General features: G+C 44.1%; 1 protein-coding gene across 5 annotated transcripts; it reads left to right on the top strand.

The window, feature by feature from the left end:
* The first annotated feature begins 1,522 nt into the window (after positions 1-1,522).
* ZDHHC1 (zDHHC palmitoyltransferase 1) lies at positions 1,523-19,865 on the top strand. 5 transcript variants are annotated; one of them, XM_021541133.3, is made up of 11 exons: positions 1,523-1,665; positions 2,759-2,977; positions 4,678-4,853; positions 5,474-5,575; positions 6,458-6,582; positions 6,916-7,074; positions 10,486-10,598; positions 15,353-15,438; positions 16,075-16,168; positions 17,134-17,239; positions 17,666-19,865. In XM_021541133.3, exons 2-11 carry the CDS (start codon positions 2,759-2,761, stop codon positions 17,941-17,943), a joined length of 1,458 nt encoding a protein of 485 aa, XP_021396808.2. In that variant the 5' UTR covers positions 1,523-1,665; the 3' UTR covers positions 17,944-19,865. The 5 variants fall into 5 exon arrangements, with proteins under 5 accessions (XP_021396808.2, XP_085445873.1, XP_021396805.2 ...); XM_085589747.1 differs by having other exon boundaries at positions 1,526-1,665; positions 17,137-17,239; XM_021541130.3 differs by having other exon boundaries at positions 1,526-1,665; positions 17,137-17,239; positions 17,411-19,865.
* The last annotated feature ends 226 nt before the right edge of the window (positions 19,866-20,091 follow it).

Raw genomic sequence — 20,091 nt, 5'->3', positions numbered from 1 at the left:
ATCCCTGCACACGAGGTGTCCCAGCCAAAACGCACACCACAAAACGGGGTTTGAGCAGGTTTTCTTCTACCCTCGGAACCTGCAGGTACAACTGGACTAGTCACTAACACCCACATCACTGACTGCTAATGGCAGCAAAAGTTTGCAAAGGTCACTGCAAGAAGGACATGGAGGTGTTGTAGCGAGCCCAGAGAAGGGCAGTGGAGCTGGGGAAGGTCTGGAGCACAAGTCTGGTGAGGAGCTGATGACGGAGCTGGGAGGGCTCAGCCTGGAGAAAAGGAGGCTCAGGGAGGACCTTATAACTCAATAACTCCCTCACAGCGGGGTGAGCCAGGGGGGATCGTGTTCTTCTCCAAGGTAACAAATGATAGGACAAGAGGAAATGTCCTCAAGTTGTGTCAGTAGAGGTTTAAATTGGATAATAGCAAAAATTTCTTCATGGAAAGAGTGGCCAGGTGCTGAGACAGGCTGCCCAGGCAGTGGTGAAATCATCATCCCTGGAACTGCTCATAAGGTGTGTGGATGTGGTACCTGGGGACAGGGTCTAGTGGTGAACACAGCAGTGCTGGGTTAGTAGCTGGACTCGGTGATCTTTAGAGATCTTTTCCAACCTTACTGCTTCTATGATTCTGTTTTCCCAGTGTTCTTGCTGCTTGTCTGGGGGTGCACTGAAATGAAATGTTTGCAGCACCAAACCTGCAAGACTTCAGGAAGCATTTGGACAATGCTCTCAGACACGTGTTGTGATTTTTGAGGTAGTCTTGGGCAGGGTAAGGAATTGGACTTGATGTTCCTTGTGAATCCTTCCAACTCAGGATAATCCATGATCCCATGATCCAAGCATCCCCAGAATCCATCTTGCTGGAATTGCTGATGACAGACAATGCTAGGAGAGTCTCAAATCCATCAAATGCTATGTTATCTTGGTTGCTATGGGGGTATCCTTAATCCTTCACTGATAAATCCTTAGTTCTGTGTCCTTTACTTTGTTTTACTTAAGCACAAACCACTGCAATGCCTCCAGTAAAATTCCAAAGTCCCCAGTAAAATCCTGCAACCTCATTATGTCATGGTGTAAATCTGAATACATATACATAAATATAGATATAGATATAAATATAGATATAAATATAGATATAAATATAAATATAGATATAGATATAAATATAAATATAAATATAAATATAAATATAAATATAAATATAAATATAAATATAAATATAAATATAAATATAAATATAAATATAAATATAAACAAAAATACGACATTTTCATGCCATAAAGACTGGTCGATATAACAGGGAATGGAATTTTCCAGGAGTGGGATGGCTTTAGCTCACAACCAGCCTGCACCGCTGGCTCAGCGGGCATCTCCACCCCATGGACATGGACTGTCACGCCTGGGAAGGCTGGGGAGTGCCGCGGGCAGGGTTTCCCGGGTGTGAGCGGACCCAGCCCGGGGCTCCCTCCGGCCGTGCCCCGCGGAACGATCGCGCCCGGCGCGGTTTGTCCCCTGCGCGCCGCCGTAGCCGTTGCCATGGCGACGGGCGCAGCGGCCCGCGGCCCGCGGCGGCGCCGGGAGCTGCCGTGAGGCCTCGGGCCGGGGCCCCGCGCCCTGCCCGGGCATGAGGCGGGGCCGCTGCCAACCGCTTCTGCGGGAAGAAGGTGAGGGCTGGGAGGCGGTGGAGTGCGGGAGGGCTCTGCGCGGCTCGCACCACAGTGGCTGCCCGGTGCCCGGCACCTCCTGGTGCTTGCCCGTGCGTCCCGGTGCCTCTCTCTGCCTACCCTGAAAGTGATACATGCTGCTTCTTATATTCAGTGCTTTCTGGAGCTGCATATAAAGGGATGCCGGGCATACCCACTGTGGGTTTTGTGACAGGTAGCTCAAAGTGATGCACGAGCAATGAGGAAAGATGACAGGATTAGTAATGATTTCTCATCCGTGATGAGCCAGTTGCCATGTAGCAACTTAAATTCAGGCAGGCAGATACTGCTAACTACTTCAAAGGATGAAGTTAGGAATTTTTTATTCCAGCCTACATAAAACCATGCTGATGAACATAATTTATATTCTCTGCGATTCTTACCCACTCCTCTACCAGTTGACCCAAAAAGATATTTCCAGCCCTTCGCCAGGGAATGAAGGGCTGTTGGCATACCAGGCTTGGAATTGTCCCGCTCACTCTTTTAGCAGTTGCCCTGCTTGCTCTCTTCCAGCCCTATGGAATTGTTCTGGCACTGGAACCATTATCAAAAATACCACAAGTGAACCAGAGGCCTCCGCCTTTTCTTTCATTACTCTCCTGTGCATGTTAATCAGGCTAATTGAAGTTGTTTGTCATGTTAGATGTTCATTCCACATCCTCTTTAGTTACTAAGGAAGGGTGAGAGTGGTGCAGAGGTACCTTGAGTCATCTCGGGTCCAGCAGAGCTCCTTTGTGCTGGTTTTGTGATGCTGCCCCTGATCTACTGCCTGGTTTGCTTTCCCTGCTATCTCAAGTTTTCTGTGAAGCAGAGCAGCCCAACTCTCTGTTGTTAGAAACTCTCCTGGCCCTGTGACAAGGGAAAAGCAGCATATAATAATCCACCACAAACTGAAAAAAGGAGAAATTGCTAATGAGCTCAGAGCTGTTTCTCTTCACATATGTCATCATTTTAGGCTCTACTTTGTCTGCCTTGGAGCATCTCTCCAGCACCAGGGCTCAGTCACAGTACTTCTGTTTCACATCATTTTGTTTTCCATTTTTGATTTCTGTAGATGAATATCTGCAACAAACCCCATAATAAGATAGCTCCAGAGGATCTGGGCGAAGCTGTCCCTGAGGTGAAGGTCCAACGCGCTCGAAGAAATGGCTGGAGCTGGCCCCTACACCTGTTCCAGGTCATTGCCTGGCTGCTGTTCCTGTTCTTTGCTCTGGTTGGCTTTGGAATCCTGGTTCCTCTCCTGCCCCGCCACTGGCTGCCTGCCGGCTACATCGTATCCTTGGATGGAGAGGGGAGCAGGGGCTGGTACAAACTATCCCTGGGCTTTAACAGCCCTTCTTAGCACAGAAAGCGTGGGAGAAAAGCACCTGAGTTCAGAATGTTTCTCTGAACTGTAACCATCATCTTGATAATCTCCTGACTATAAAAACCAGTTGCTTTGAGATCTTCCCTTTAGGTCACTGATGTTCTGCTGGTCTCCTTCATCACTCTCCATTAAGGTTACTCCTTTGCCCCCAATGCTCTTCTCCTCCCTGCTTCTACCTATGTGTCTCCTTTGCTTTTTATTTTTTTTTTTTTCTACAAGTGTGCTGCAGGGTTTGGGGGAAATCATACAAAAAAGCCCCTCCTGAAACATCCTTGTTGTGAAGGCAGCCCCACCTCTCTGTGCTGGCTGAGGGAGTCATGACAGGCAGCTTGGCATGGTCATGGTTCTATGGTGGGCTGCTTCTGATGGCTCACAGTGGGTGTCCCCCCGGGCACTCCTCTGTGTTCAGTAGGAAATCTGGGAGTGACACAGCAGGTGGTGTGCTGTGAACCTCAGAGGAGAGGTCTCTTATGGGACAGTCTGGAGCAGCAGTTTAGGACACATCTAACCAAGACCCTGAAGGGTCTAGAGGAGAAGCAGCTGAGGAGACTTGGCTTGTCCAGCCTGGAGCAGCTGGGGAGCCACCCCAGTGCTCCCAGTGCCACATGTACTGTCACCTGTGCTCAGGGAAGGAACAAGACCAGACCTTGCTCTGAAGGAATGGGGTGTGCACTTACATCATTTATACATCTGATACAGATGCCTCTAAGTCTTTGATATGTTAGGGATTATTTTGCTTATTATTGTTATAGTTTTTACACCTGCATGATTTAGACATTAATATCATTAGCTCAGTAGTCTTATATCTACTTAACTTGCTCAAATCCTTGATACTATGACAGTTCAAACTTTGTGAATTTGTCTACCAAATATCTTAATAATGCAATCTAAAGTTACTCTTAATTCAACAGATCAATATTTCCTCAAGTTTTACTTCCACTTAATAAAGCACTAATGTCTCTTGTGTCAAAGGCAAATCCCTTCCCAATCTGCTTCACCAGCCATCAGAGCTCCAGTGAGCTGGACCTCTCAGAGGCCTTCTTTTTTAACTTACTACACTGATCTATTTTCTGTATGATCAATGATGTGCACATCTGGGTGTATAGAAACAATGCAAATCCTGGATCCTTTGTAGGAGCCTGTTTTAAAGGTGTGCTCCTCTTCCTTGGGATTCTAAGGAAAAGGAAAGCCAGGTAATCAATACTTCCTTGATGTGACCTTTTTTTCTTGAAAGTCTGGTCCAGTGAAAGGACATGTGCAGCCTTTCCAAGGAGTCTTTGTGGACTAAGAAACTTGGACCTATGTCAGCAGTTTGTACTTGGGGTCAGATTCTGGTAAGTACAGGTAAATTTTGAACTTCTCTGCTAGGAAGGGCACTTCTGCAAGGCGGAGTAGTACACAATGAGGAGGGATGTTCCTGTAGATTTAGTTGTGTTTTTCCAGGGATATTTATTACAAGGTACACATCTCTATCAATGAAGCTCAGATGAATGTGCTGCAATCAGTTATGTAGCAATTTCTAATTCTATGCCATAAATTTCTCATCTGTGTGGGATTTGTGTATGATGGATTAAAAGACATGTTAAATCCTTAACTGTGTACTCCAGTGTCCAGGAGTGTGTTTTATCTACCATTTAGTTGTTCATCTTACTGCAGTTTCCATTGATCCTGCGGATGCAAACGTGCGAGAGAAGAACTATCTGGGGCCTCTGGCCACCTTCAACCGTAACCAGCATGCCCATGTCATTGAGAACCATCACTGCCATGTCTGTGATGTAGATGTGTAAGTATCTCTTCTTTCTACTGCTCTGTCTTCTTCACCATTGCATTTCACCATTAGTCCTTAATGTCAGACTATAAGAGTTGAAACTGAAACTGGTACAGTGCAAGTTAAGCTTTATCCTCTGGCAGGGTTCAGGTAGTTGGGTAGGGGTCTTCTGTCAAATATGCCCAGGGTTCTGTGTTTTATTTCATTGCTCACATTGTGTGGAGAAGGCTGTAGTGTGCCATGTTGCCTGGGTGTTGGTGTTTTACCTATCAGTGTGTAAGTAGTTTGTGTGGGTGTGTGTGCTTGTCTCTGGCTGTATTCTGGCCAGTTGCAGGAAATGCTTGGAGGGCAGGCATTGAGATCAACCTCTGTAGTATTGCTGAAGGGATTCAAATAAGAATTCAACAATCTCCAAATTAAAAATCATGCAGTGCATTGAAGGGCGAACTTTGTAGTGTTTGCTGGATTGTGATCCAGCAGTGACAGATAAGTTTGGGAGATTAAGTACTCCTGATGCAGAAGGTTTACTCACTGTTATGAGGATTTCTGCTGCTGTATCCCCCTGTGTCTGAGTCACTGAAAAGTCATAGTAATGAGCTAGTCCTGCCATGCTAATGCCACGTTTTCTTTGGCAGAAGTGCCAAGTCAAAGCACTGTGGAACTTGCAACAAGTGTGTGTGTGGCTTTGATCATCACTGCAAATGGCTCAACAACTGTGTGGGAGAGAGAAACTACTGGTAAGAGCTTGGCATTGTGGCAGAAGCACAACACTGCATCAATAATGTGGCTGCTTCTCTTTCCAGGGTTCTCCTGTATCTCACTTCAGTCTGTACTTAGCCATGCAGAACCACTTTTCTTTTATCCCCTGGCTGAATAAAATCAGTCATGAGAAAACTAGATGGAAAATACAAGTATAATCATGGCATTAAAATATCTAGGGATAAAATTTCTAAACTTAGAATGTTGTAGCTGAACATCTGTAAGTAAAAACAGAGAACATAGAGTTATTATTTGTTATTGGGAAAAGCTTACAGGATCTTGAGTGTTCTTAGTTCTTCTGAAAGCTGGAGTAGGAATGGAACCATGATGGTGCTGTTCCAATTTGAAACAAGCTGCATCCAAATCATGTGCTTTCCCTACAAGACTTGCCAGTTGGCAGGAGTCCCAGCAGCATATAGAGACCTTTAATCCATGCCAGGTTTGAGATAAGAATAAGGAGACTGTCACTGATGCTTCTCAATTTACTTTCCTGCACTTAAACCCCATGGAAAGCAAAGTGGTGTTGCTGGGTGCCATGTTACACTGATGGCTAGTGAAGCAGATTGGGAAGAGATTTCCTTGGACACACACTACACTTCAGATTTTGTGCAGGGAGCTCTTTTTCTGTCCTAGATATGCTTGACTGTTTTGTAATCATGGTTGCACTAAAGGGTCACAGTTTAGTCCCTCAGAGTAACAAATAATAAGTAAAGCTGTTCACCAGTATCTATCATAAGTGTAAGAAAGTGTGACAATAATTTGAGGTAGCTGTCTCTATCTCTATCTTCATTAGAGGCTGGGATATTGATTTGTGTGTGTGATGTTATTGAAGCCACTGAGAGCTCTCCCTTTCCTGGCAGGCTCTTTTTGAATAGTGTGCTGTCTGCCATTCTGGGCCTGGGGCTTCTGCTGCTCGTGGCTTTCTACGTCTTTGTGGAGTTCTTCGTCGACCCCGCGGTGCTTCGCTCTGACCAGCACTTCGATGGTACAGCAGTGCTTCACATGAGCATCCTGGGAATCAGCCAGCATATCTTGATGAGGGTTTGGATTCTGTGAGCTCTTCCTCTGAGGAGGAACTCCATTCCTTACTGCTTCAATTTTATATTTCTGTTTGAGTATCTCTGCTCAGCTGGATGGAGTGTCTTTCCTTGTAGAGCTAATTGCTCTTCCTCAAAGCCCTGCAGGCACCGGATTTCTTAGGCCTCCAGTGCACAATGGGTCTGCAGCTACTATGAGTTAACAGGATTTCCAGCTGTAAAGTTTATTTAGAGATAATTCATACCTGGACAATATACTTACCTCCAACTCTGTTTTACAGCTTTGAGGAACCACATGGACCGCTGGTATGTGTTTCTTCCTGCATCTCCTGTTGAGACTCGGGCACCTGCCATTTTGGTGACAGCTGGGATTTTTATTCTTCTGAGCCTTGTGACCATGATCCTGCTGGGCCACCTCTTGACTTTTCACATTTATCTCTGTAGGTGTTTTGTTCCTGTCATCTATACCAACAATTAATTTTTGCATATCTTCTACTCATCCTGCATTCACTCGTGTCACTAATGTACATACACCCATTGTGCAAAATTGGGATTTAACATTATATTTCTGAGTTCCTCCCTGTACCAGGTGGGCTTATCAGTGCTTGTGTAATGTGGGGCTTGTGTTGGACCTCTGCAGCCATGTTTAAGCTATGTTATCCTGAAACCAAAAGCACATTGGAGGGTACTGGAGAGGCCAAGTGGGATGAAGTGGTCAATCCCAGCTTGGTGTCAGCCATGGCAGATTCAGATTAACTCCACATGTGGCCTTTGTGAGTCTCCTCACTGTGCTCCCCAGTACTTCTGTTGTGTGAAAGAGCCTGTTTTTTCCCCTTGTTCCAGAGAAATGTGTTTGTATGGAGCTAAATTTCTGATTGGAGCACTGCCGCCCAGTTTAAGGTCCCTTTATGGAAATTGTACCATATTGATACAAGAGGATTTGTGGAATTCAGAAGAAGAGGCTTTCAGAAAGGCTTCTCTTTAGATCTACTGCTTGTTGCTCAGTCGAGAAAGGATATTTATGTTTGTTTATGTAAAGATGGGCATCAAAAACTTTTTTTCAGCCATCGTCTAAAATTAAGCCAGTGCTTCTTGGCTGCTGATGAAAGTTGTGATAGGGAGAGATCTTACATTTGCAGTAGTTGGTGGTGCCAGAAGTATGAAAGAAGGGATGTGGTGGAAGAGAAGTGAGGACAGCAGTTACAGAGGATCCTTGGATGGATTTTCAGGTTCTCACTTAACAGACCTGCAGATGCCAACACAAACTAGGTCAGCACAAACAGCACAGCTCCAGAAGCAAAACAGTTGCACTGCTGAAGTGTAGTGTTTGATAGGTGAGTGTTTCCCAGCTGCATGGACAGCACTCAGTGAGGACACTGACCATCATTTTCTTCTGCAGCCTCTTTGAGCTTGACTGAAATTTGGGCACGCTGCAATTTTGTGTCCCTAGCAGAATTGACAGTTGGTTTTTTCTGGGTTAATGGCACTGCCTGGAGATTTGAAAGGTTGATGTAGCACTTTTTAAAGACAAAAAACATCACAAAGCTCCAGGAAGGTTTCTCCTGAATGAAAGGGGATTATTCTGTTTAGTCCCGAGTGTCATTTATCCTGTCCTTGTGTGCAGCTTCCACAAGAGGGTGCTCCCTGCCTGAGATAATGATCTGCTTTATCTGTCAGACGGGAACCTCTGTGTGTGCCACTAGTTGTGCTCCGGGCTTGGGGAGATTTTGCTGCTCTTGTCTTGGGGTGATTCTTTTTCCTCTTTTGGAATAAATTTTGAGCCAAATTAACTTCTACTTTTGGCCCAGTTTTAAATCTTTTTCTTCCATCTCACGTGGAAACAGAATTATTGCTAATGTTTGTAACGTTTTATTACATTATAATCTGCTTCCCTAATGAAACTGTTCCCAGCTGTGCAGAATGTAATGTGTAAGCTCTTGCTTTAAAGGAGGGGTGTCACCACACTGAAGTCTTTATTGTGTGCTGCATATGAGTGTGCATTGCACTTACCACTGCATTGTGTGCTGCATATGAGTGTGCATTGCACTTACCACTGCACTTACTACTGGCTTTCAGGGAGGCAAAGTATGTCTGAACTTAAACTCCTCTTATTTTATACCTGTAATTGTCAATAGTCTCCTCTGAATGCTTTAAGGTAGACAGTGTTGTAATGAACTGTCTTCCCTCTTTTGAGACTAGAAATACACTTTACCAATTTCAGTGTAATTACTGTTGGTCAGTATTTCTTCATATACCTTTTTGTTTTTCAATAATTAAATTACAGAAATTAAGTAGCACCCATGCAAGGGTACTGCACTTAGGCTTCCCATTAAAAAATGGCTTAAGTCAGGTATGAATATTAAAATTTACTGTCTAGTTTTGTTACAAGCACAGAGAAAATTTCAGAGTTGCTCTCCAGATTTTAATTACTCACTATGATCACTCATAGAAATTAGGTTATTCTCAAAATAGTAGACCTATGTATTCAAAATTACTAGTCTTGATTCAGACTCAGTTCTGCAGGCATTTGGTGAAGCAGGGCACTTCAGAAGCTTGGAGGGAGGATATTTTTTTTATTCAGTATCAAGAGGCTGATAGCAGAATAAAAAGAAAAAAACAGTAGGGAATATAGGAAAGCATGTAGGGTTATTCATAGACTGATTATATTTTGCATGTTATGTGCCACAGTGTTATCTGGCCAAAAAGTGCAGTATTTTAACTAAGTAGCTCTGTTAAAATATTTTTTAAATTACACTGTAAGTATTCAAAAACAACAAAATCCAAATTAAAAGTTTTTAATAGGCCTTTGCTTATGAAGCAACATTCTGTTTTTCAAAGAAAGCAAAGGGTGCCATTCTAGCAGCACTTGCCAGCACCTTGCACTGTCCCTGTTAAGTACTCACTTGGCTGCAGACTCATATTCATCTCTATGTTCTCTCTTCTTGGCCAAATTGATCCTGATTTTTTAGTTTTTCATAAGGTGATTGATTGTGATTCCTTCATAAGGTAATTTTTATTTCTTCATAAGGTGATTCTTCCCCAGCTTTTCTGTGAAGTAGTCCTGTGTTCAGGGCATGATTTTGAGTGATCTTCAGGCAGAGGGAGGATTTTAGTCCAGGTGATCCTAGGCAACTGCTTTAACTGCTGTGCTTCTATAAAAAAGGAGTAATAACTACCAGGCTGTGCACTAAAACCCTTCAGCATCTGTTTCTGGGTTTAGTCTCTAAAAATACTTAAGGTCATTATGGGAAGAATGTCCATGTTTTGAACTCTTTGGGGTCTCATGAAGAAGCCAAGTTGCTCAGAAATGTCACATGCTTTTGGTCATTCATGGAAGCAGATGTGTTTGCATGGGAACCTGGAGAGCTCATAAACTCAGGGACTTGTGAACTCTGGGCACATCTGTTTGGCACTAGGCTGTGCATATGATGCTCCCTGGTTTGCACATTAAGTGTCAATCACTACAGGACACACTAACCTGCTCAATTTCTTCTCTCCATTTAGCACCACATACCTTCTGATTCCTCACTGAGCTGTTTTTACAGTGCAGATCTTAAACCTCTTCAACAAGAATAATGGATTTGCCCTGTAATGAACTGAACAAATTACTACAGTATAGAAAGCTGTGCCATTCTAGGACACTTTACAATAGCAGGACTGTAAGAAAGCATTGTGATGGTGATAATAAAAGATATAGTAGGATGTACAGGACACAGCTATTTTTGGCTTAGATTATCAGTTTCTTCATGTTTATAGTTACTATTTGATTGTACAGTTATCCAGCCTGTTTGTGTAAGTGCAGTCAGGGAGGGGCCTTTCCTGTGCTGACAGGTCTCTTTCTTCCCTTTCAGTGTGGCACAAGCTGACTACGTATGAGTACATCCTGCAGCAGCGTCCCCAGCAGCAGCCAGACAAGGTAGACAAGAAACAGGAGTCTTGTTCCTCCCAAGTGAAACCCAGTCAGGTACTCATCCTACTTTCAGTCCATTTCCCAAAAACAGCCTTGTTTGTTTGCTGTGTAAACTTTGCTTCACTTTCTTGTGCTCCATATTTTAAAGGCAGTTGCTAGAAATAAGACTTGGTACTTTGATGGAGTTGAGTAGGATGTGAAAGAGTTCAAGGCCTGTAATTCCACAAACACTTTAGGTATAATGCAAGTACTGCTTTCAAAGGAATCAATCCCACCCACTCTCTTCTTCCACCACTTGTTTTGGGCCCTGCACTATCTAGTCTCTTCTGCCAGCACAGCTGTTCATTAGGACAGGGTGGGGCAACTCATCTGAGTAACAATCAACTTTATTAAAAAAACAGTTGAGCTGGCCCAGCTCCCTCCCATTGGGTTCACCAAGCAGTCACATAAATGCCTGGCTCAGCACGAAGGAGGGTGACTGAGGAGTGGGAAGAATCCTTTCCCTGAATAGGGCAGGACCATCTGTTTAGGTGGCACTGCACATCTTGGGGGCTTGTGTCATGACTTCAAATGAGACAGGCTCTAGGGCTGGAGAAACTGGGGCTAATCACTGAGCAGCTAATAATACCAGTAATTTAACCATCTTAAAAGTGGAAAGGACACCAGTTTTTCAGAAAAGATCCAGACCTAGATATCTGATTTTCTTTGAAATGAGTCTGTACAATGATAAGGGTCCTTGTTATTATCATGATGTTAATGTATATCTCTGTAAAAAGAGTTCTATAAGCTCCCAAATGCTGCCAGACTCTGCAGAGACAGATATATCAGGCTCTGAATTGAGAGTTCAGTGTCATTTATTTTGCTACAAGGCAAAATTAATTATTGGATTAACTCAGATTTTGACTGGACACATTCTATACTGATTTCAGCAGGGGCTTGAACTAGAAATTTCCAGAAATTCTTCCCAGTCTAAATTATTCTGTGATTCTCAGTCATGTGTTGCTTTTCATTTTATGCAAGTTAGTTATCTACTATATAAACAGCTTTGTATTTCATAAGAAATTAATTAAATATAAGCTTCATCCAAGTATTCTCTACAGAGATACTGGGATGTCTCTGGATTCATCCATAGTTTTTTTCCTATCAAAGCAAAGGGGAAGGTGAGCTCATTCAGTTTTCTATAATATGAAGTCCCTAGCTTTTCATATATATTTTTTTCTGTTTTGGAAAAGTTGAACTTTCAGTTTAAACAGAGGTTTCCATAACAACAAAAATATTTGGCACTTTGTTTCACAGAGCTTTGCTTACTATGAAAATTAAAACAATAATAAAGCATTAGCTCTAGTCAACTAGTTATTGAATTTTAATTGATACTGAAAAGGTATTTGAACAGGGGTGGACTTCATGTGTTTGTGCACTTTTGGGATGTTGGCATTCTGCTGTCCTGTGATGTTCTTCTGTCTGCACTGGTTCTTATCTAGATATGTGTGAATATTGTTAATTTGAAGCAGCAAACCTGGAAGGAGCAGGGTGAAAAGGAGTTTGATGTTTCAGGACTGCAGTTAGGACCTTGGGGAACAAGAAAGACTGGATGATGCCCAGTAACATTGTTAAGAAAAATGTTAACCCACTAGATTTTCCTTGTTTCTTACATAGCAACCAGAGATAAACACAAACAAATAGATTGGAGTAGGAGGACACCAAGTGACTTGCCTTTTGTAAGCTGTGTTGAATACAGCCTTCTTTAGCTTGAACACTGCAACCCTTTGTAATTGATCCAACATGTTGTAAGCATAAAATGGAAATTATCCTCTTCCCACTTTTGTCTGAACTGTTCATTCATTTTAGGGATTAAGAAGAAACATGCATTTCCCCTTTAATGCTTGTTTTTGAGCCTTATTCAAGCTTGGGTGTTGGTTTTGGCTTCAGTTTTCCATGTTGGTCTGTGGTTAAGTCTTCAGCTATGTTCAGGTTAAAGGATTCTTGTTCAGGATGAAGGATTCTTATGTACTTGTAGGATCTGCAAAGTAAGAGCCCTAATTTTGCACGTTTAAGTGGTTCAGATGTCACAAAAAATACAGAACAGTCGGGCACATTGAACATTTGCTTCTATTACCATACCTAAAGCAGGATGTGCAAGTAACCATTTTTTGTAGTCATTTGCAGTCCAAAAAAATATAAACTAAACCAAACCCTATGCTTTAATGCATAATTGCATTCATGCCAGGGAGCTGGCTTTCATATGAGGCCAGCTGGAATGTGATTCTTCTCACATTGCTAAAGTTTTGAACTTGCTTTGGAAACTGATTCAGGTTGGTGGGGTTTGATTTTAAATACAAAACACAGATTTTACTCAGCTTCCCTTACACTTTCAGAATTGTTTCTTTCTTCCAATGTCTATGTAAGACAAACTTAGTCTTCACTCTCAATCTCAACACTTGCAAAAGAACTCTTTTTTTTCCTGTTCAATTCTGCTTCCCCTCCAGGCAGACAGCACTTCAGGGCACTTCCTGACACTGGAGTGGTTGATAAGGGCAGCTGCAGTGGGTAAGGGAGTTGAATCCATCCTGGGTTTGTAAACCATGGACCTTGGGGTGGTCACAGCTGGTGGATATGGCCAGGACTTGCACGGGGGCAGCACCTGGGCAATGTGTCAGTCCAGCAATCTGCTTTCAGCAGGAGCAGCAGCTGAATCCTGACAGCCCAGCTGCAATGGGTGGCTCATCTTGATGCTGCAGTGGAAGGATTCTGAGTCTCCTGCTAAATGCCTGGGAGCAGAGGAAGGCTTGCACTCTGTGCTGTGGCTGTAGCTTGTGTCACACTCTGTGAGAACATTGTATTTTCTACTGATTGAGTCTCATTTGTTTTCATAGTCAGCTCTAATGCTTTACTTTCATTTATGTGGCTGGTTTGGGTCTACATTATTTATAGAAGGGTGAAATGAACAAAATGGATTTAAAAAGGCTCTTTCATTCCCTGCTTGGAAAGAAATTGTCCATATTATTCTCAAGATGAATCATTTATTAAGCTCCCTTGAAATTCCAGTCCTGCAGCCCTGTTTATGTGCTGTGTACATTGAATCCTGATTGGTTTCAGTTATTCTCTGCAGTGGGATGTCTCCTGCTGCAGCTCATTTCAGCCATGATCTGCTTCCCTCTGAAAAGACCTGCATCTCCTGCCTGTACACTCACAGTGACACGAGTCTGTGTCTGGTCTCCTTCCCTTGTGACTCAGGTGCATGAGGCCTGAATGTAAATCTTGATTGTAAATGTCCCAAGGAGCTTTGAGGAGACATTTGTGCACACTTTGTGTTCAGTTGGTGATGAGTGATGATGTGACTTGTGTTACAAATTCCAATTGAAATACACGTAGTAAATTTCTGCAGATTATTAGTCTTGCACTGGGATAAATTTTTATATCAGAAAGACATGCTTTTGATTTCTAAACCAATTCCTTTCAGATGTTATGTTACCACCTATAAAACAGCTGAAATTGTTATTTTTTTCTCTTTTTATTTGCCTTTTTATTCCTAACGTCTGAACTGATTTCTTGGCTGTCACTGAATGTGTAGCTCCATGGATTCTTTTCTAGTTCAGAGACTGTTGGTTTGTATATAAAGTTTAAACTGCTTTTCCCACATGCTTCACTTTCCACCTTTACCTCTAGCAATATAGATTTTAGCACCCTGTAATTCAATATTGTAAAGATCTTCCACAGCTCTTTGCGGCTGGCTTTCATTTTTAATGCCTTACATCAGGGAGTGTCATCACCAGGCTTCTCACTGCTCTGCTCTTTTATTAATTGTTTATGAATTTGTTCAAGTGCAGAGGTCCTGGATCTCTCAGAAACTCATTTGTGGCATGTCCAACTTTGACTTCATTTTCTCAAATTTGCTGATCAGGCTTTTCAGAAAAATAGGTCTTCATTAGCTTGTTTTAGCTATTTTTGAAGCTAATGCCTATGACATTTTAAATCCTTCCATTTTAATCTAAAAGTTATTTTAAAATGTCTTTATAGTCACTATGCAGTGAAACACTTACGAAGAAGTTCTCAAGTTTAAACTTTATTCAATTTTAAAAGCAGCTGATAAGTGGTGTCCAGGATCTTCTGAGCATGGTTTATCCTTTTTTGATAACAGGGCTTCATAATCTTCATCCCTTGGTTCTCTGACCATCCTAACTGGGTGCTTTTGAGGGAGAACTGGGGTCCTTTCCTATAATGCAGCATTTGGATTTAGGAAATTATTCTTATAATGTTTCTGAAAATATGCAGTTTTCAAGTTCAGTTGTCATTACTCTGAGCTCATCCACACCTGAGGCAAATAAACAATATATCACACTCATTTTTAAAAATCAGCAGGTCTCAGCCATACAGGGTCACACAAGAAATAGAAAACACTTTATGTTTTTCCTTTGTATTTCATTCTTCCATTCTCCTCACCTCCATTTTGCATTTAAAAGACATTTTTTGCATTCACTGCAGAGCTTCTCAGATTGGACTGTGTAACTAATGGAAGCTTTAAGTGGTATTTTGAATGTGCTCCCAAGAAATGACTAAGCTGATCTCTGTAAGTGTGATTTGGTTTTGAGTCACATGAAATACTGGCTGGACTAAACAAATTAATCAAGGGCTTCTAATTGGGCCAATCTTGGGTTTTCCATCTTCTTAAGCAGCAGTTTTCTGCTGTGCTACCAATAAGGACAAAAGATGTCTGGCATAAAAAGAAAGAGTACATCTGTAATGGAAATCCCTCTTCTCCCCTCTGTATTCTTATTAGTCTGAAAATGTTGTTTGTTTTGTTTTTCCAGGAAGCTGACCTATTGTCAGGTAATCCTGGCTATACAGACCCTGGAATTCAAGTAGAGGAATTCTCAACAGTAACTTCAGGAAAAAGGTGAGAAAAGTCAAGGATAAGATTCTCCCAGCACCATGTGTGCTGAATGGGAAATTGCTATCAAGGTCACTGATGGGCCCCAAGACAAAAGTTCTTAGAAGGATAGGGAGCACCAGTGTTTTGAGCAAGGCATAGTGAAATCCTTGAGTTTCAGGAGGGTAGATACCTGCAGGGATATTTGCCTTCCCTCTCCTGGGAAAATATAATTCCTAGAATACTCTCTTTAAGCTGTTTTGTATTAAATATTTTATATGAAACTGGTTTCTATTAATTGTTTTATATTAAAATTATTTTAAGGCTGTCTGATTTGTCCTGTAACTCCTCTATGGAGCTCATTATAGTTGCATGATTTCAGGTTGTGGAGAAAATGTATCACAACAGTTACAAATTTGTAACAGGCAAGCGCTCATGAGAAGACAGAATCCTTGTCTCTTAATTAGTCCTTTCCTGTTAACTTGTGTCCCTGAGGATTTCCTTCTTATTTTGCACCACTGTGCAGGAAAAATTCCCCTGCAGCTTTGCTGGGAATGCTGTGTAAGGCATTGTGATCAGCCTGATGTGTACGTGCAGGCAAAGAGGGCATCAGACTTAAGTGCTGCCTTAGGGAATCACCTTGTGTGTTTGCTGTGTTTTTAGCTTTCCAAAGCTCTATGTCCATAACCAAGAAGGTGACCCCAAGCAGAGCTCATCCCCTGAGTCCCCATCTCTTCTCTCTGTGGCCCCTTCTCAGGTAAGGAGGATTTGCCACGCAGCCAGCCTGCTGCTGGCAGCCCACCCAGGTGCTGGGCCACGCTCACTGCAGGGCAGGCTGTGCTTACCCCTGCTCACACAGCCTCTGCCTCCCCTCCCTGTGTGTCTGCAGGTGTGGCTGTGCCCTGCACTCACCAAATCCAGGTGTTGTTCTCCTATCTCCCCTCACAGGCATAATCAGAGCTATCCTACAGTCCCCTCACAAGCTCACAGCTGTAACACAGCTGTAACCCAGTGCTTTGCTGCCCCAGTGCAGCCCAGTGGCTCTGACTATACTTACATTTTTGTTGATGTAAGAAGCTCTGCATGTTTCTGTAGAGCAAAATCCAACAGTTTCAAAGTTCAAATAAGGCACCTGCCCAGAGAAAGATAGTGTGTGGGGATATGGAGCTTGGGTGTAAGAAACAGCTCTCCAAAGTCTTGAACTGGGCTTCTGATATTTGTGTATCTGCATCCAGATGCTCTCTCCTCTTGCTCAGATGGCAGGTGGTGGTGCTTTTCCTCTTTCCTCCAAACTTATTAATCAGTCTTGCCATGTAGATGGTAAGAAAAATCTATACTGTATTTGGGACAAGGACTATCCCTTTCTTGGGACAGTCTGTGCTGTGTGAGTTTTGGTTCCCTCTTCTAGTTTGGCTTCACAAATGCAAGTGACCAGTGTCTCATACAACCCCCAGCTCTGTGAGACAACAGCTTAAAGGTACCTACACAGAGAGAGTCACTGTATGCAGATAATGTGGGTTTGTGTTCATTAAATGCCTGTTCTCTATTACTGCTTCATAGTATCTCAGTCTTAAATGGCAAAATATTCTTGGACTTTGGTTATACCTAGTGCTTGTTATTCAAAGTAGGAAGAATTAAAAGGAGGTAACAAGTAAAAAAATTGTCTCCTTACTTTGGGCTGGTGAAGTGACTTCCCTTCTCTTGGGCCACTTGCTTTCACAGCAGCAGAAGAAAAGAAGAAAGAAGATGCAGAAAGCTTCTTCCCCAGCAATGGGCAGTGGATCTAAAGCACATGGTACACCACAGCCCTCATTATCAGATCCATCAGGTGAGAGTGCACCAGTCAGCTTCTCTGCTGAATCTTGCATAAATATATGTATGATTTGCTTTAACACTAGTGCATCAGCCATAGCAGAATTCCTGGGCTTGTTGATGTTTTTGTGGGGCTGAGAGATCTCTCTCTCCTTAAGGTTTCTTCTCCCTTTATTTCCATCTGCAGAGTTCCCAGCCATGGCTGCTGCCTCACCTTCCCACAGGCTTCACCTCTTAGCACCAGCTTTTCCTCTGAGAGCTGCTGTGTCCCCCAGCAGCATGGGCCTCATCCAGGCAGCAGGGCCCCCAGCTGACTATCACTCAGAGTCTGCTGAGTCCATGGATGAGATTCCTATGGCTCAGACTCGCCTTGGGAGCCCAGTCCTTCAAGGGCCTCCTAAGAATAACTCAGGCACCTCTCAGCATTATCCCTTGTCCACAGACAATCCCAGAGGAGTCAGGAAGAAGAATCTGTATTCTGAGCACAAGGTCAAAAGGAGAAGCTGCCATCTGGATAGACGCATGGAACGAGACCTGGAGCTTTTTTCTAAGGTTCCTGCTGTGTTTGTAAGTAAGAGCAGTGGAGAACCTCTTGTCCCTCAGCCCCAGCCCAGTGAGAGCACGTCAGAGCCTGACCACAGAAAATGCACCAGCAAGCAGCATGTGGGCACACATCATCCATGCTCAAAGGACATAAGGACAAGCACCACAGCGGCCTAGGGATCATTCTTCCAAAGTTATGGCCTTTGGGAACAGCGTTGGTGCTGTGTAGAGGCCTACAGGACTCACCCCTCACTGTGCACGTGCTGTCAGGCTGCAGTGGGACATTTCTCATCCTTAGCCAAAGCAAGAGGCAGCAAGGTGGCAAACCTGAGGTAGGCTTATTGCTCACGAGAGCTCAGGTGCTTTCCCTGGGGAAGGGCCAAGCCCTCTTGGCCCTCTGCGTGCTGGTACTGCAGTAGGTTCCCAGCAGAGTGTATGGGGAAGAACAAGGCTGCACCTCTGCCATCCCCTGTGCCCTGAAAGCTGTGTTTCCATCTGCCTACACCCTGTCATTGGATCATGCTCAGGGGCTTCAGCAAGTGGTCAGGGAATAACCTCAGGATTGCCCCATCCCTGTACCGCTTTCCACTGTGTACCCTCAAGCCACGTCCACCAGCAGCATCTTCTCTGCAAGGCAGCATAGTTTGACCTGCTCCCCCTTCCCAGCAGTCTGGGGTGCCCCATGCTGCAGCATTCTCATCAGAAGTTTTTGGATACAGCAGGTCCTGGAACCTTTCCAGTTCCTGTGCTGCCAGATCTGTATTAGTCCACAGCCAAGCCTGGGGTGTGTGTATTGCAGAAAGATCCCACAGCAGACAGTGGGGCACATGGCCAGTGCCTTGAGCCACAGCACCCTGTGCTGGGGGTGAGCTGCAGAGAGCTGTCTGGACTGCCATCCTACAGCACCTGTGCTCTCTCTGACCTCGTGGCTTCCCCAGGCAGAATGCCTCGTTCCAGATTCCTGGCTGAGTGCTGAGGCTGGGCCTTCAGCAAGCCCAGGTCTGCCTAGCAGCCAGCTAATCTCAGAGCCCAGACAGCAGCTACACACACAACTCCATGGGCTTTGTCACCAGCACGGCCATGTCTGACAGGATTTGGCACAGCCCTGAGCAGCAGCAATGCTGGCATGGCTGGATGCACATTTCCAGGCACATCCCCAGCACAGCACACTGCTGATGCTGTGAACAAACAGGTGCACCAGCAAAGAAAAGAAAGCCAGGGAGTCTTCATCACCCTTCCAAATGTTTTGATACATGGAAGGCACGACTGACTTTTCTTCAGCCTTCCTCCACCCAGGTGGATGCAGGTTAGGGAAGGACAGGGCAAAGCACAGTGCTGTGAGAGTCAAGCTAAGCTGTTCTCCCTTTGTCTAGCTCAGTCTGCAAGCATTCCTTGGAACTGGGTCAGAGCAGGCCAGGGGATCTGGGGTCAAAGGCTCTTTGGGTACAGTCAACACAGGACAGGCAGGCTGAACTTACAGCCTTGATGGGAGAGGCCTGAGAGAAAGGCCTGGAATTGTTTTAAAGGGCTGCATTACCCTCTTCTCTTGTGTGACTTTTGTCTCCTGAAAGAACTGGGATGAGGAGCTTTGACTCTTCATCAAATTACACAATCTGTTGAGCAGAAAAAGTGAAGTCTCATGTAGCTGTTGAAGTCATTTTGTCTCAGTTTGCAGGAAGGGCTGGCCTGTGGTCACAATCCTTGCTGCTTCCCTGCCTGCTGTGGCCAGTGGTGCCCACTGGCAGTGTGACCCTTTGGAAAAGCAGGTGAGTGTGGACCAGCAGACATGGCACTGGGTGTCTGCAGAGACCAGGGCATTGCTCACCTGTGAGTCCCAGTTAGACAAAGTCCTTCCTCTTGTTTCTCCTCATGTCTGCTGTCATCCAGGGAAACTGTGTCCTGCAGCAATGCTGGGCTCATGCTTTTCCAAGGGCAGCTGTCCCTCCACCAGAAAGCATTAGTAATTCCTCTTCAGCAGGTGCCCCTGAGCAGACCTTGTGTGGTTTCTTAAACTGTCCCTGCAGAATCAGTTCCAAAATAACGTATGGAGCTCTTCAGTAGCTCTGGCCACAATAAAATTTTCTATATTCTTTGCTAAATAGTTTCCTCCTTTCTTTTACAGCAATTCTTGGCTCTGCCCCATTGTTAATCCCCAGGCTGTTTGGTTCACTTCTCCCTGAGCCTCTGGAGTCCCAGAAGGGCTCAGCACTGTAATTGATGTGGGGATGACAGCAGTCCCTTCTCCAGAGGGCCTTTTGGGTGTTAGATGGGAGTATCTTCCCTGAGGGGTAGGGATCAGACCATCTTCTCCCTGAGCTGTGGACC

Source organism: Lonchura striata, chromosome 11 (assembly GCF_050655825.1).
Source record: "Lonchura striata isolate lonStrDom1 chromosome 11, ASM5065582v1, whole genome shotgun sequence".
Classification (NCBI taxonomy): domain Eukaryota; kingdom Metazoa; phylum Chordata; class Aves; order Passeriformes; family Estrildidae; genus Lonchura; species Lonchura striata.
Note: the sequence above shows the minus strand (reverse complement) of the source record. Positions and strands in the feature narration are given on the sequence as shown.